Below are 14828 nucleotides of genomic sequence, written 5' to 3'. Positions count from 1 at the left end.
GAAGCTGTCTTCTGGGAGGTCCCAATTTCCTGGTTTCTTAACCCCCAGATATTTGACCACATCTTGGCCCTGAGCTCAGATGGCTTCTCCTGACCTTTCCCCATGTGACCCAAGGTTTCCTGAGGGGTTATGATGGGGATTGGAAAAGACAGGGGGCGGGGGTGGGAGAAGAGAAGGAAGGAAGCGAGAGGATGGGCTTATCCCATAGCCATCTCACCAGTTGCTCAAACTCGTCTCTTGCCTCATGGAAAAAAGGCACAATGACCTCAGTTCCTGCATTGATACTAGTTAAAGATAACGAGGAACGGGGGGGGGGGGGGCTGGTGTGAAGTGTGGGTGGGGAGGGCCCCCTCTGTAGCTGTGTGTGTGTGTGCGCACGCACACATGTGCACACTCACATTTTAGAGGCTAACCACAGAGCACACCTTCTTGCAGAGAGTTCTAGTTCTAATAGACACACACACAGGACCACCAGGTGCGTCTTCCTACTAGATAGAACCCCCAGCTACAGTCCCCAGGGGAGGAAAGCTCTCTCCTCCTCATTCATTGCCCCCCTACAGAGTCTGGGAAGTTCTTCATGTGAGCCCCAAGGGTACCAAGGACAAGTCCAGGGCAGCTGAAAAGATTCCCTGATGGTGGACGTTCTCTAGGGCTCAGAGAAGTAATGTCCCTAGGGCTCCTGTGTGTCCCACACCTGCCCATCAGTCTGGGCGGATCCTGGGGCTGCACCAGGACTTAGGGTCTTGGTAGAGGATGGGTGTTCTCAGAGTCACGCCTTGCTGAAGGCACTGGTGGCACCATGTGAGAAGGACAACAGAGCACACCTCTCACCTTCCAAACGGAACCCTTGCCCACACTCTGGGTTTCCCACGACATCCATCTGCCCTCCCTCCATTCCCAACGGAGCAGCCTCACCCCATCATGGCTGCCCAGGGTGGGGACTGCATTTCCCAGGCTTGCTTGCTGCCAGGTGTGGCACTAAGATGCCGTGGGACAAGACGGTAGAGCCATGAGTCACCATCTTGGACAGTAAGATGACAAGCTAAGGTTCCTGATGGGGTGGAGCCTCCAACCTGCCTTCGGCTGGACGGTCCACATTCATGTCATCGTTACTTTCTGTCCTTCACAGTCCAGGTGAAGCCTAACCAGTGCAACCTCTCACCAGTGGATTCACTTAAGCCTCAGGGCTCGGAGAAGGACGCACTTCCCCCGGGTACCCTCTGCATGGGGTAGTTCACCAACCTGGGCTGACATGTCGATCAGTCGTGGGAGGGACAACCTGCTGCCTTCATCTGACTTTAAGAAGTCCAGTAGGCATCCTGAGAGAGAGAGAGAGGGGGGGGGGGGCTCAACTGCACTTGTGCATGGTGACCTGAGCGGGCTGGGGGCTCTGCCTGCAGCTGTTGCTGCCTTAGGCTCACATAGACCCAGGCCTCACCGCCCTGGGGTAGTGCCCAACCACCCAGAGTGAACGCACAGCAGGTTCAGGGACCTGCCTGAGGTCTCAGGGCCAGAGGAGTGGGAACTGGAACCTGAGCTCTGGCTCTGGGATTAGTGGTCTTTCCTGACATGACAGGACATTCCTGCCCACCTGCCTTGCCCCCATCATCCTCAGTGGCAAGGAAACTGTCCCTGAGCTCCAAGCATCAGCAAGAAGACACTGGCTTGGAGAGAGCTGTTCCCAGACTGTTGTCCCATGAGACACCCTGTGGACCTCAGAGGCTGCCCAGCCTCACCCCTCTGGTCACCATGCGATGAAATGTTCATATACTTGGAAAAGGTCCCATGATAGGAAGGGGCAGTAGAACTATCTCTGGATGCCCAGCCAATGGCTCTTTCCCCTTTTCAAGGCTCTGTCCCTCCCAGCGGGTATCAAAGTGCACTGGGTGCAGAAGATGCACTCTGGGAGCACTGGCCGCAGGGCTCCTGAGCCAAGGAGGCGGCTCTGCAGAGACCAACCAGCCCTCCTGCTTCCCGGCCTCCTCCCCTCCTGCCCCCTGCACCAGCGACGTCTGGTGCAGATCCTGTGGCGATCCCCTGGCCTGGCAAACCCACTGCAGTGATCCACCGAGACTTCCCGCCCTCTAAGCCTGGTCCTCTGCCGGGGCTGGGGCACCACCTCTGGCCATGTACTCGGTGACGATGAAGATGGGCTCCTTGGTGACCACGGCATACAGACGGACCAGCCTCTCGTGCTGCAGGGCTTTCATCAGGTTGGCCTCAGCCAGGAAGGCTTCTGGAGACATGGCTCCCTCCTTCAAGGTCTTGATGGCCACCTTCAAGTTGTTTTTGTAATAACCTGACCAGGGAAGAGGGGTGGGGAGTAAAGGGGCCATTCAGAGGCTCAGAGAACATCTGTCACCACTGACACGAGATTCCAGGTGCCAGACCCTTCTATGGGGACCTGAGGCCAGAGATGGAATGTGTGTCCCCCAGGGTGATGGATGGGGTGTTCATACTTGGCGAGGATGTGACCATCTCCCCTGGCCACACGGGAGCCTCAGGCAATGGAGAAATTTAGGGGGGGAGGCATCATACTGAGTAACAGACAATGACAGGCCTGTCCTTCCCAGGGAAGCTGCAGCTCGCGCCAGGCCTGGGCAGAAGGCTCCAGGAGCATCAGGGTCTGAGCCTGACCTGGTGCCTTCTATGTTCCAACAGTGCTGTGGTGAGCAGGAGCCGCCTGTGGCTGGAGGACACTGGGAGCTGGAGTTGAGTGACTTGGCCCAAGTCAACACTGGCAGGTGGTGGCCTTGGTCTGCAACCGGGCTCTGGAGTTCCCAGTTAGTGGCCCACTCTGTCTAGCAGACAGCTTCTGTCTGTGAGCTGAGGCCAGGAGAGTCAGCAAGCCAGCCGAGCGCACAGGGTCTGTGGCAAAGCCAGCCAGGGCTGAGAAGGGCTGAGAGAGTGGGTTCTGTCCTCTCCATCACCACTGGATGCCCCTCAGCATTCCGGGCCTGGCCTCTGCCTCTCCTCACAAGGCCTCCTGGGGCAGGAGCTCTGCGTACACTGGGCCCTTGGCCTTCAGGGGCAACTTGCCCTTTTCAGGATGCAGGGCGGGGAGGGGTGCCACAACTCACCCATCCACACTTCACCAAACTGCCCAGACCCGAGTTTCCGGACCAGCTTGAGGGACTGCCGCGGGATTTCCCATTCGTCCTGGACCCAGGGGTTCTGCGATGCCAAGCTCACACAGGGCAGGGTCAGCCTCTGGCATAAGCCATCCCCTTTCTCTGTATCAGGGAAGAAAGAAAAGTGAGCTGGAGGCCAGACTCCACATGGACACCCTCCGCTGTGTGCACGAGGCATTGGCTTTGAATTACCCTGTGGAGAGGGGCCAGCTTCTCAGGTCTGGCTTTGGGTCACCCTCCAACTCCCCAAGGCAATTCACACAATTTGGGATCCTGTAATAGACGTCCCAAGAGCTCCTCTGGCACAAGCCCCCGCCCCTCCAAGACACCCCCTTACTAGAATAGTGCTGCACCAGGGCCTGGAGGGAGGGGAAGGTGGTCCTGGGGGAGATGTAGTAGCCCCCTTCATCCAGAGAGCGGATCTTATAGTGCTTGACCATCTCCCCCTGGGTGGTGACATCCTTCACAGACAGGGAAAAGGCACCTGGAGGCCAACAGACACAAAGGAGGAATAAGGCACAGAGTCAAAAGGTCGGGACCCAGGTGGGGCTTGGTGTCCGTGTTCTGAAGGACAGGTCCTCAGGTTCTGGGCTCCATTTCCACTGGTTTCCTTCATCCCAATTTGCCCCCCTGAGCCTCCCTGTTGGCTCCATCTGATCACCTTGACCTTCCCCAAAGCCTCAAACTCAATCAGAGAATCACGAGCTTGGGGCAGGTAGGACAGTCTCTCAGCAATCATGCAAGTCCCCTACTTGAGCACCTGGTCCCTCAGCTACCCTTTGCCATGGAATGTTGAGACATGTTGGGGTCCTTGGCTATAAAGGCTGACAACTCCCCCAGGAAGAGGTGCATCCACCTTAGGCACCATGCCCATGGGAGGAGCACAGAGCTGTGTCCCACGGACCTGCTCCTTCAGCTTGGCAGACACACACCTGTGGATTTTGTACCTGTAGACGAGTAGTAGCACACTCCAAGGGCTAAGAACAATTGGGGAAGTAAGAACTTTCAGCTGAAAAACTTCTGTCCATGAACTTGGTGTTGCTATAAAATGCCTCTGTCCAGCTCTCTGGGTACCATGGACACTCCCTCCCTCTCCAAATCTTATTTGAGCAAGAGGTCCCTCTCTGGGCAGGCTTCCCTGGCCCCACCTCCCAGGAACAGTACCATCCCTCTCCACCAGGGGTCAGAGGTGTTAAATAATAGTTCCATTGTCCCAGAGAAGAACTGTCTTACACCTCTTTCTCCATGGTCCTGTGTCTTTGGGCCGCTTCTTCTCAGGTCAGAACCACCATCCCGTCCCCCTCCCATCTTCCTTGATGGGTTCGCCTCTCTCACCACCTACTTATGAAAGGACTAGAGAGGCTCTGCACTGTCCAGTGCACCGGGAAGTTGCCACCGCCCCCACACCCACTGCAGCCGCCGGCTGGAAGCTACAAGGTCCTTGCGCACCCGACCCCGGCTTGGTACCCCTGTGTCCCAGTCTGTAAGGACCTTGGCTCTAGCGCGTTCACAGATCCCTGGACCTCGCAGTGAGGACAAGAGCTTTCCTCCCCCTTTCTCCCACAGCGGCCTCTCAGGAAGCAGGGAGCCCTACTCTCCTGCACTGTGGGGGTCTTCTCCAAGTCCCCTCTGTGACGTCTCAGGACAGTGGGTGCTCTTCTTAAAGAGCACTTCCAGCTCCGACCAGCGTCAGGTTTACAGAACTAGGACTCTTGGCTCTGGGCTGTTTGGGCTGCCCTGGGCACAGAGGGCTGGCTCTCACAGATTCAGATTTCTTACCACGGAAAGGTGCCCCTGCCTTTGGACTGGGAAATGAGGCTGTCGTCACAAAGACACCAAGAGCAGAGGCTTGAGAAGCTGAGGGACATCTAGAGGCCACTGGACCCCCCCAAGGCTGCCTCTCTGCTGGCCTTGCCTCCACTGGCCGTGGCCCTGTGATGCAGATTCAGGGCTTCCTTTGGAATGCTGAGGAGCCTGTGTGTGCACGTGTGTCGTTGTGTGTGTGCACGTGTGTTGTTGTGTGTGTGCACGTGTGTCATTGTGTGTGTGCACACATGTGTGTGTGGGGGGGGAGTAGAGAAGACACAAGACCTGCTGAGTAGCTAATTGTGGAAGTGGACCCATGGGCCCCATCACACCATTCTGCCTCTGCATTTGCTGGAAATGCTCTACCAGTAACAGCCCCAGAACACACATGCCATCTCCACTGGTTCCCTGCTGGTTCCTTGGACAGGGGTGCTTTGCCCCGAAGATGGGATGGTGGCAAATCCCAATGTCTCTATATAACACCCAGGTGTGTACATGCATGTACTCGTGCACATGAGACCTGAGGCACCCGCTGGTGCATTACAGGAAATTCTGCCCAGAGCACCCTGAGTCCCGATGCCCCCTCTGCCCCCAGTGTGGCCCTGGCCCTGAGGCGCAGAACGGCTGCAGGGTGTCTCACGGTGCCTGGAGCTCTCTTCACCCAGCTTTTGCTGTCAGAAATGCAACTCCTGGCTGCTGTTCACTGGCCACTAACAGGAGCCAAATTCACATTGCAGTCACTCTCTGCCCCCATTCCTCCTCCGACTCACCGTCCCCATCTCCTCCCCATAGCACATCGCAGGGCCCTGTGGGCAGCCTTCTGATGAACAGGTTTTCTTCACACCACTTGGAGGGTCCTTGATCCCCCCAGCCTGACACAGTCTGCAGCTTGCAAAGATTCAGAGCCTCGTCCATGGTGTCCACTGTCGGCCTCAGACAAGGCCTTCCTCTCCCAGGGCCTCAGCTCCCTCATCAGTCAAATGGGGGACTGGCCTAGAATCTCCGAGGTGGACCACTGCAGCAGGTGTACCAAGGAGTCCACAGAGCATGACCAGAGTGGCACAGGCACCTCAGTCCCACTGGGAAACAGCCCAGTGCCACCAGAGTTAGAACCACTGAGCCAGTCGTGGGATACGCACGCAGGACGTTCTGCACCACACGGAACTGAACTACTGCCACTCTCAATGCCCACGTGCCTCTGTCCTTGGTTGAGCTGTGTCCCAACAGCTCCAAATTCGGATGCTGCAGTGCTAATCCCTACCTGCAGAACACAACTGTGTCTGGAGACAGGGTTCTTAAAGGGGGATTAAGGTAAATGAGGTGCTTTGGTTGGGCCCTCACACAACGGACTGTGTATTTATAAGAAGAGCCTAGGACACAGACACACAGGGAGGCCTGGTCAGGATTAAGGACCTAGGCATTAGACCAGAGACCCAGCACCTACTAGAAGAAAACGTAGGCCCCACTCTCCATCATGTCAGTGCAGGAATTGACTTCCTCAACAAGACTCCTGAAGCACAACTAGTAAAATCAAGAATCAATAAAAGGATGATATCAAACTAAACATCATAGCAAAGGAAACAATCAAGAACATAAAGAGAGAGCCTACAGAAAGGGAGAAAATCTTTGCCACCTGCATCTCAGAGTATTAATCTCCAGGATATATAAAGCATTCAATAAACACCACCAAAAAAACTAGTAACCCAATCAATAAATGGGCAAAGGAATTCAACAGGCACTTCACAAAAGAAAAAATATGAATGATCAACAAATACATGAAAAAAATGTTCAACATTTCTAGCAACTAGAGAAATGCAAATTAAAACTACTGTAACATTTTATCTCACTCCAGTCAGAATAGCAATTGTCAAGAATATAAGTAGTGCTAAATGTTGATAAAGATGTTGGGGGAAAGGCACACTCCTGCATTGCTGGCGGGACTGCAAATTGGTGCAACTACTTTGGAAACCAGTGTGGAGATTCCTCAGAAAACCTGGAATGGAAGCACCATTTGACCAAGTTATCCCACTCCTCAGTATATACCCAAAGGACTTAATCAGCTTACCACAGAGTTGCAGCCACATCAATGTTTATAGCAAATCAATTCACAAAAGCTAAGTTATGGAACCATCCTAGGTGCCCTTCAACAGATGAATGGATAAAGAAAATGTGATACATATACCCAATGAAATATTCTCAGCCATAAAGAAGAATGAGATTGTGGCATTTGCTGGTAAATGGATGGAACTGGAGACTATCGTGCTAAGTGAAATAAGCCAATCCCCCCCAAAACAAAGGCCAAATGTTGTTTCTGATATGGGGAAGCTAACACACAAACATCAGGAGGAGGGAAGAATAGAGGTTGACTGGATTAGATAAAGAGGAATGCAGGGAAGGGAGGGGTGGGAATAGGAAAGATGGTAGAATGACTTGGCCATCACTTTGCTCTGTTCACAACCAGGTGAACACACGACCAGGGAAACTCCACTTCATGTTCAACCACAACAATGGGACCCTCATTAGAGTAAGTCAGACTCCATGAATGTATAATATGTCAAAATGCATTCTACTGTCCTGTATATCTAAAAAGAACAAATAAACAAAAAAGGAAGAAAAAAGAAGGAATGTCATTGAGCTAAATGACCAAAGAAGGAAGAGAAGCACAGTGGCTTGGTGGCGGCGGGAAAGCCTGCTCAGTCTCGGGTTTGAATCTGTGATCCTTGGGACGGGGTCTGCCTCCCCAGATCTCCACAACCGAGCATCCCCCCAAACTCCTGTTACCTGTGCTCTCTGACCGAGATGCTCTCTAGGGATACTCTGAACCCCCAAATCCTTTGATTCCCAAATGTGGCTAGACCCTGAGGCTGAAGGGGACACAGGCTCCTCAGCCCCCACGGTTCCCAGTGTAGCTGCCGACAGTGAGTGGCTGGGTGTGTGGCTCTCTGCCATCCAGCCTGGGGGACGGCATGTTGGCATACACCATCTTAAAGCCAGCTCCTGGGCAGAGTCCAAATCAGGAGGGAGATCAGGGCAGTGGCTGCTGAAGAGGAGCCTGGTGGTGGGTGGGTGCTTCTTGAGGAGCCCCGGGCAGGAGGTGGCAAGGCCACCACTCACCTTTATTGGTCTCGCTCTCTCTGATGAGGAAGGCACCCGCCTTGTTCATTGGAGCCAGCAGCTGCCTCTCCGCCTCCTTGCGGCTGATCGACCTAAAGAACCACCTAGAAAAGGGCAAAGGCAGTGAGCCTCAGAGAGCGACCACGCTGCCTGGAGCATTCTAGTCCATGCACCTTTTAGGCTCAGCCGCTCCCGTTCCCCTGTTAACCCTGTCCCTCTGACCCTATCCCATCCCATTTCCTATCAGCCGCTGGACTTACTGTCTCCCTGAAATGAAACGGGAACATAGTTTGTATGACCTCTGCAAAAATGCTCCAGATGGACGGCCCTTCCCCACAGTGCAGGTGGCACACAAGAGCAGGCGCCCGCTCTGGAGCTGGGTCTGAATGATTGAGACGCCACAGACGCCCGGCCTGGGCTCCCTCTGTGTTCAGCAGGGGCTGCTCAATGTGGGGGTGCCCTAGCTTCCCGCACACGGTTCTGGGACAGACACGGGACCAAACGTCAACCACTGTGACACCTTCCCCGTTCTGGGAGAGCGTACCTCACACCTGCACCAAGTGAGAGACTGAGTGGGTGGCTGGGTGAGTGAGTGGGTGGGTAAGTGAGTGAATGGGTGTGTGTGTGTGTGTGTGTGTGTATGCGCGTGCACGGGTGGGTGAATGAGTAGGTGAGTGAGTGGGTGGGTAGGTAAGTGGGAGTGGATGAGTGTGCGGCAGGGGATGGGAGAGTGAGTGGGTGAGTCAGTGAGTGAGTGAGTAGGTGAGTGGGTGTGTGAATGGGTGAGTGGGTGAGTGGGTGAGTGACTGAGTGGGTGAGTGGGTGGGTGAGTGGGTGAGTCAGTGAGTGAGTAGATGGGTGGGTGAGTGGGTGAGTGGGTGAGTGGGTGAGTGACTGAGTGGGTGAGTGGGTGGGTGAGTGGGTGAGTCAGTGAGTGAGTAGATGGGTGGGTGAGTGGGTGAGTGGGTGAGTGAGTAGGTGGGTGAGTGGGTGGGTAAATGTGTGGATGAGTGGGTGAGTGGGTGAGTGGGTGGGTGAGTGGGTGAGTGGGTGAGTGGGTGGGTGAATGATGAGTGGGTGAGTCAGTGGGTGAGTGGGTGAGTCAGTGAGTGAGTAAGTAGGTGAGTGGGTGTGTGAATGGGTGAGTGGGTGGGTGGGTGAGTGGGTGAGTGACTGAGTGGGTGAGTGGGTGGGTGAGTGGGTGAGTCAGTGAGTGAGTAGATGGGTGGGTGAGTGGGTGAGTTACTGAGTGGGTGGGTGAGTGGGTGAGTGGGTGAGTGAGTCAGTGAGTGAGTGGGTGAGTAGGTGAGTGGGTGAGTCAGTGAGTGAGTGGGTGGGTGAGTGGGTGAGTGGGTGGGTAGGTGAGTGGGTGAGTGGGTGGGTGAGTGGGTGGGTGAGTGGGTGAGTGGGTGGGTAAGTGAGTGAATGGGTGTGTGTGTGTGTGTATGTGTATGCGTGTGCACGGGTGGGTGAATGAGTGGGTGAGTAGGTGGGTGAGTGGGTGGGTAGGTATGTGGGAGTGGATGAGTGTATGGCAGGGGATGGGAGAGTGAGTGGGTGAGTGGGTGGATGAGTGAGTGGGTGAGTAGGTGAGTGAGTAGGTGGGTGAGTGGGTGTGTGAGTGGGTGAGTGGGTGGGTGAGTGATGAGTGGGTGAGTCAGTGGGTGAGTGAGTAGGTGAGTGGGTATGTGAATGGGTGAGTGGGTGGGTGGGTGAGTGGGTGAGTGGGTGAGTCAGTGAGTGAGTAGATGGGTGGGTGAGTGGGTGAGTGAGTCAGTGAGTGGGTGAGTGGGTCAGTGAGTGGGTGATTGGGTGAGTCAGTGAGTGAGTGGGTGAGTGGGTGGATGAGTGAGTGGGTGAGTAGGTGAGTGAGTAGGTGGGTGAGTGGGTGTGTGAGTGGGTGAGTGGGTGGGTGAGTGATGAGTGGGTGAGTCAGTGGGTGAGTGAGTAGGTGAGTGGGTATGTGAATGGGTGAGTGGGTGGGTGGGTGAGTGGGTGAGTGGGTGAGTCAGTGAGTGAGTAGATGGGTGGGTGAGTGGGTGAGTGAGTCAGTGAGTGGGTGAGTGGGTCAGTGAGTGGGTGAGTGGGTGAGTCAGTGAGTGAGTGGGTGAGTGGGTGAGTGGGTGGGTGGGTGAGTCAGTGAGTGAGTGGGTGAGTGGGTCAGTGAGTAGGTGAGTGGGTGAGTCAGTGAGTGAATGGGTGGGTGAGTGGGTGAGTGGGTGGGTGGGTGAGTGGGTGAGTGGGTGGGTGAGTGGGTGGATGAGTGGGTGAGTGGGTGAGTGGGTGAGTGGGTGAGTGGAGAATGAGCAGGCCCACTGCCCTGACCAGCGTGGACCTTCCTGATGTGTTCTAGAAGCTGGTGATGGGGATGCTGCAAACCCAGTTCTAAACAAGTCCCCTCTCCTGGGACGCCCCTGGGATCTGAGCCCTGAGTCCTGTCCCTGGAGGCAGTGGGGAGTTGCTGGTTAGGTCCTTGCTGTGAGCTCTGAGGCTAGACACTGGGACGGTTCCATCCAGGGATGCTAGGGAAGGGGCGGCTCCTGGTCCAATGGGAAGAGTGACCTCCTTGGAAGCGCCCAGTGGTCTAGATGTCACTCTCTGGTCCCCTGCTGGAGTCCCAAGGCTCACAGTGGGGCCCACTTTCTGGCCCTGCCCTGAGTCACAGCCTATGGAACAGAAGCAGCGACTGCCCCTCTGGCTCGAGGGGACTTGTTGGTCCACATACTTTTCCACTTCCAGGGTCTCCAGGGGGGCCACAAAGTTGCTGGGCACATAGCCTTCTCTCCCTGTGACGAGTGACTTGGCCAACCACCAGTCTCCAGTTCTAAGGGGAGAAGGGAAGACAGAAGCATGATGAACCCCCATGGGCCTCCCTGAGCAGCTCCTGGTGCCCCCCAGTGTGATCCCCCCGCTCAGGAGGGTGGGGACTGGTGGAGGTGGACAGTCTGGAGAAAGGCGGAGCTTGCAAGTCACTCGGTGGCTTCTGGTCTCTTTCCACTGTGTGGAGCATCTGACAGGCAGGAGCTCCCTGTGCACAGAGGCGGCCCTGGGGTGGGCGCTGGAGCATGGGTGGGATTTTGACAACAGAGCTAAAGGCCATGGGCAGAAACCACCTCACCAGAAAGACTTTGGAGAGGACAATGGGTCGAGTTTAAGAACATGCCCGGGACAGGCGGGCTGTGCGATGGAGAAGATGCTCTGGAGGCAGCCCTGAGGGCGAGGTGGGGGACAGGGAGGCAGAGGGGCCGCAGGAGTGACAGAGCGGGGACGGGGGGGGGGGGGGGGGGGGGGGGGGGGGGGAGCTTCCGGAAACTCACTCCTTCAAGACCTGCAGCTTCTCGCCCTTCAGCATCTGCAAGTCCCGGTCATTCACAGCGGCATAGTCATACAGGGCCACCACAAAATGCTCCTCTGGAAAGAACAAAGTAGAGATGGCCACCACTCAGGCCCTCAGGAGAGGGGAACTGGGAGAACGTGTGTCGTGAGCCATCTTCTGGCTACCAAGCAGGGCAGGGGCAGGGCCAGAGCTGAAGAGAAAAGTCTCATCAGGCGGCCTGTCTGTCCAGGGACAGGCTGCCATCACAGCCCGCCTGTCTTCCCGTCTGAGCTCTGCTGAGAAGCCCTGGGCTGGGATGAGGATTGGGGAGGGTGGGTGTGCAGCGGCCACCATTGCTGGCCATCAGCGGGCTGCAGGACCTAGTTTGGGAACCACCGTTGGCTGGTCCCCCATCCAGCCATATCCCCCCCTGCCCCCAGCCCGTTAGTGTGAGAGCCTCCCCCCTTGTCCCCTTCCTTCTCCCCCTCCCAGCCTTATCCCAAAGTACCACATCTTGAAGGTGGCAGCTGAGGCCTTCACCTCTCCACCCCGTTGGTGCCCAAGCCCCAGTGGTGAGCCTAGCTGGCGGCGCCCAGCCTGCCTGGCCCCAGCCCTCTCTGGAGGGCTGCTACTTGCTGGGGGTCCCTGGAACAGATGTACGAGAGGGCTGGGCTTGTGGCAGGCCATCTTTCAGTGATCACTGCTAGTGATGAAGGCTCCCTGCACACTTGGCCCAGGTCCCCCAGATGGCTCTCTGCCTCCCCAGGAGTAATGACTCAGCTCTGTCACTGATGAGTGGTGTGACCTTGGGCCAGGTGCCTCCCTTGGTTGGGAAAGAGGCATTGGAATGGATGACAGTCACCCCTGAGGTCTAGGGCTCAAGTCCTGGTGCACCAGGGGTCAGCACATTCACGGCCCCTGAGCTTCCTTCCTAGAGGTGGGGAGCTCCTGTCAGGAGATGAAGGATCACCCATCAGACAGGACAAGGGACACCAGGTGAGGACGCTGACTGGTTGAGGAATCTGCTTGTGAGGGTGACAGGCTGAGATCCTGGAGGGAGGGCCCCGGGTTACCCCTCGCTACCCCTCCCCTGGCTGTGCGCTGCAGGCCCTGGGCACTAGATGAGCCAGGGAGAGAAGGGCCCTGCTGGCCTGGCCGAGTGGGTGGATGGGTGGGTGAGTGGTGAGTGGGTGGGTAGGTGAGTGGGTGAGTCTTAGATGCCCCCTTCTTACCACGGTCTGGGTGCTCCTCGGGTGGTGGAGGGGTGAGGTGATTGAAGACCACCTTGGGCAGAAACACACACACTCCAAGTTAGTTCAGCTCCTGCTGCGGAACCCGGATGTCTCGAGAGGAAACTCTAGAGCATGTCAGCCAGACTACCGAGGGGTCCGCTCTGAGGAAGAGGGTGGCCACCTTTGGAATTTCCATACATGCGGCTCCTCAGGTACCAGCGCCACCCCTAGACAAGCCCCGGACCATCTGGCATCTGGCCCTGGCCACAGTACACATGCCCCATCTTTGAAGGGAGAAAAAAAATCAGCCACCAGGATTAAAATCCTGGTTCTACCATTTAAAGTTGTGAAGTGGTATTTGGTGACATGGAAAGAGTCTTAGAGAGTAGATTCCCTAAAACTCAACAAACATTCTCACAGGCCTGTGGGTCAGCTGTGGCACACGGATACCACAGAACATGACGAGAGTGCTCCGAGTAATGACAAGAATGGTAATACCTAGCGCATTTTAAAATGTGGGATTACCCTTGTGACCCATGACGGAGGATTGGACAAGCTGAAGTAGAGCCGTGCAGTGGGATGAACAAGCTGCAGTGACACCTGTCAGCACAGGTGAACCGGCAACGTAATGCAGAGCCCAACCCGAGTCCCAGAAGAACACGGGGTGCTGGATTCAGTTGGTGTAAAGTTCATGATGTGAAAAATGAACCTGTGTATTGTTTAGGGGAAATACATACGTGGTAACAAAAAAGGAATGATAAGCAGGTTTGGAATGCGGGGGTCTGGGGTCAAGGGGACAGGCTGGGTAGGCAGAGAGAGTCAGGGAATGAGTCACTTTTGATTTCTGAGGATGAGGATTTATTTCTTAGTAGGCGAACACTTTTTTTTTTTTCTGTGAGATTTTATTCTCTCAACCTGACGTAGGTGTTATAAATCTTACTTTTTTTATTCCATACTTATTGGACACAATTTTGAAGTGGTTTTGCAAAATGGTGGCACCATGTGGTTCCATTAAAAACTTGCTCCCGTGATAAAATGAATGCGTAGGAAAAGGGTCTGGAGCAGGACCTCCGAGGAGATGACTCCTGGTATTTCTGGGAAGTGAAATGATGAGAAATCATCATCATTTTGTTTCCCACAATTATGTGGCTTGCTTTTTTTTTTTTTTTGTACCAGGGATTGAACCCAGGGGTCCTTAACCACGGAGCCACATCCCTGGCCTTATTTATTTATTTTAATTTGATTTTTTTAGTTATACATTACAGTAGAATGTACTTTGGCAAATCGTACACACATAGAGTGTAACTTATTCTATTCAGGAACCAACTTCCTCAATAAGACTCCTAAAGTGTAAGAAGTAAAATCAGGAATCAATGAATGGGATGGTCATCAATCTGAAAATCTTGACAGCAGAGGAAACAATCAAGAATGTGAACAGAGATCCTATAAATGGGAGAGAAATCTTCACCACCTGTACCTCAGATACAGCATAAATTTCCAGGATACAAACACTCAAAAGACAGCACCCGTCATTCTCCAAAGTCCCTCTGCTGTGTGCTGAGCCCTGTGTTACTCAGGGACACAGAGAAGATGCCCAGGGTCGCCCGTGGAACGGGGTCAGCGGTTCCTACACCTGACGGGTCCCTGTTAGATGAAATGATGACCACGTGAACATGCCTATGCTGGGCACCAAGCAGAACAGGGGTCCAGGTGCCACTCTCCAGTACCCCAAACAAAAAGAGGCTCTGCGGTTGGGCAGTGGGGAGGTGTCAGTCATCCAAAATCACGCCCCAGAAGGGCAGGTCCAGGGAGCCCTGGGTGCACTGGGCTCTCTTTCCCACTCCCTCCCCAGCTCTGAGGGGCTGGGCACTTACCAGGGGTGGCAGTGGTGGGGGGTCTTTGCTCTGGGTGCCGATCTTCAAGGGGCTCCAGCCCTTGCCCTTCTCAGTGACCTGCCTCTTGCTGCTGAGCAGACCCATCCTGTAGGGAGCACAGCAGATGGATTGTGAGACTGTAGGTCCTCAGGACCTCTGCACAGAGGAGCCACCGCAACCAGCTTCAACTAGAAAGCTTGGCGGAGGTGGGGCAGAAAAGGCCTCAGAGTCAGAGAGAGTTAGGGGGGCGGGGTGAGCCAAGATCACATCCATCTTCCTTCCTTCCTTCCTTTCCTTTTCTTTTTTCGGGGGGTGGGGGTGCCCAGAGAAAAGAAATGACTGCATTGAGGACAAA

The 14828-nt window shown here is 55.1% G+C and overlaps 1 protein-coding gene across 3 annotated transcripts in view; it reads right to left on the bottom strand.

The window, feature by feature from the left end:
- The window catches only part of Blk (BLK proto-oncogene, Src family tyrosine kinase), a 54703-nt gene that overhangs the window by 3946 nt on the left and 35929 nt on the right, over positions 1 to 14828 (bottom strand). For 2 of the 3 annotated variants that reach the window (XM_071610628.1, XM_071610629.1), the window contains exons 2-10: positions 14474 to 14579; positions 12600 to 12651; positions 11369 to 11462; positions 10777 to 10875; positions 8052 to 8155; positions 3469 to 3615; positions 3081 to 3233; positions 2120 to 2299; positions 1243 to 1319 (exon numbers count right to left, since the gene is read on the bottom strand). In XM_071610628.1, coding sequence (XP_071466729.1) covers positions 1243 to 1319; positions 2120 to 2299; positions 3081 to 3233; positions 3469 to 3615; positions 8052 to 8155; positions 10777 to 10875; positions 11369 to 11462; positions 12600 to 12651; positions 14474 to 14578 — 1011 coding nt within the window. In that variant the 5' untranslated portion in view covers position 14579. The remainder of the gene's footprint in view (positions 1 to 1242; positions 1320 to 2119; positions 2300 to 3080; positions 3234 to 3468; positions 3616 to 8051; positions 8156 to 10776; positions 10876 to 11368; positions 11463 to 12599; positions 12652 to 14473; positions 14580 to 14828) is intronic. The other variant, XM_071610630.1, reaches the window with a different exon arrangement.

This window comes from Marmota flaviventris, chromosome 3 (genome assembly GCF_047511675.1).
Source record: "Marmota flaviventris isolate mMarFla1 chromosome 3, mMarFla1.hap1, whole genome shotgun sequence".
Lineage (NCBI taxonomy): Eukaryota > Metazoa > Chordata > Mammalia > Rodentia > Sciuridae > Marmota > Marmota flaviventris.
The sequence above is the reverse complement of the archived record's forward strand: the minus strand, read 5'-3'. Positions and strand labels throughout refer to the sequence as shown.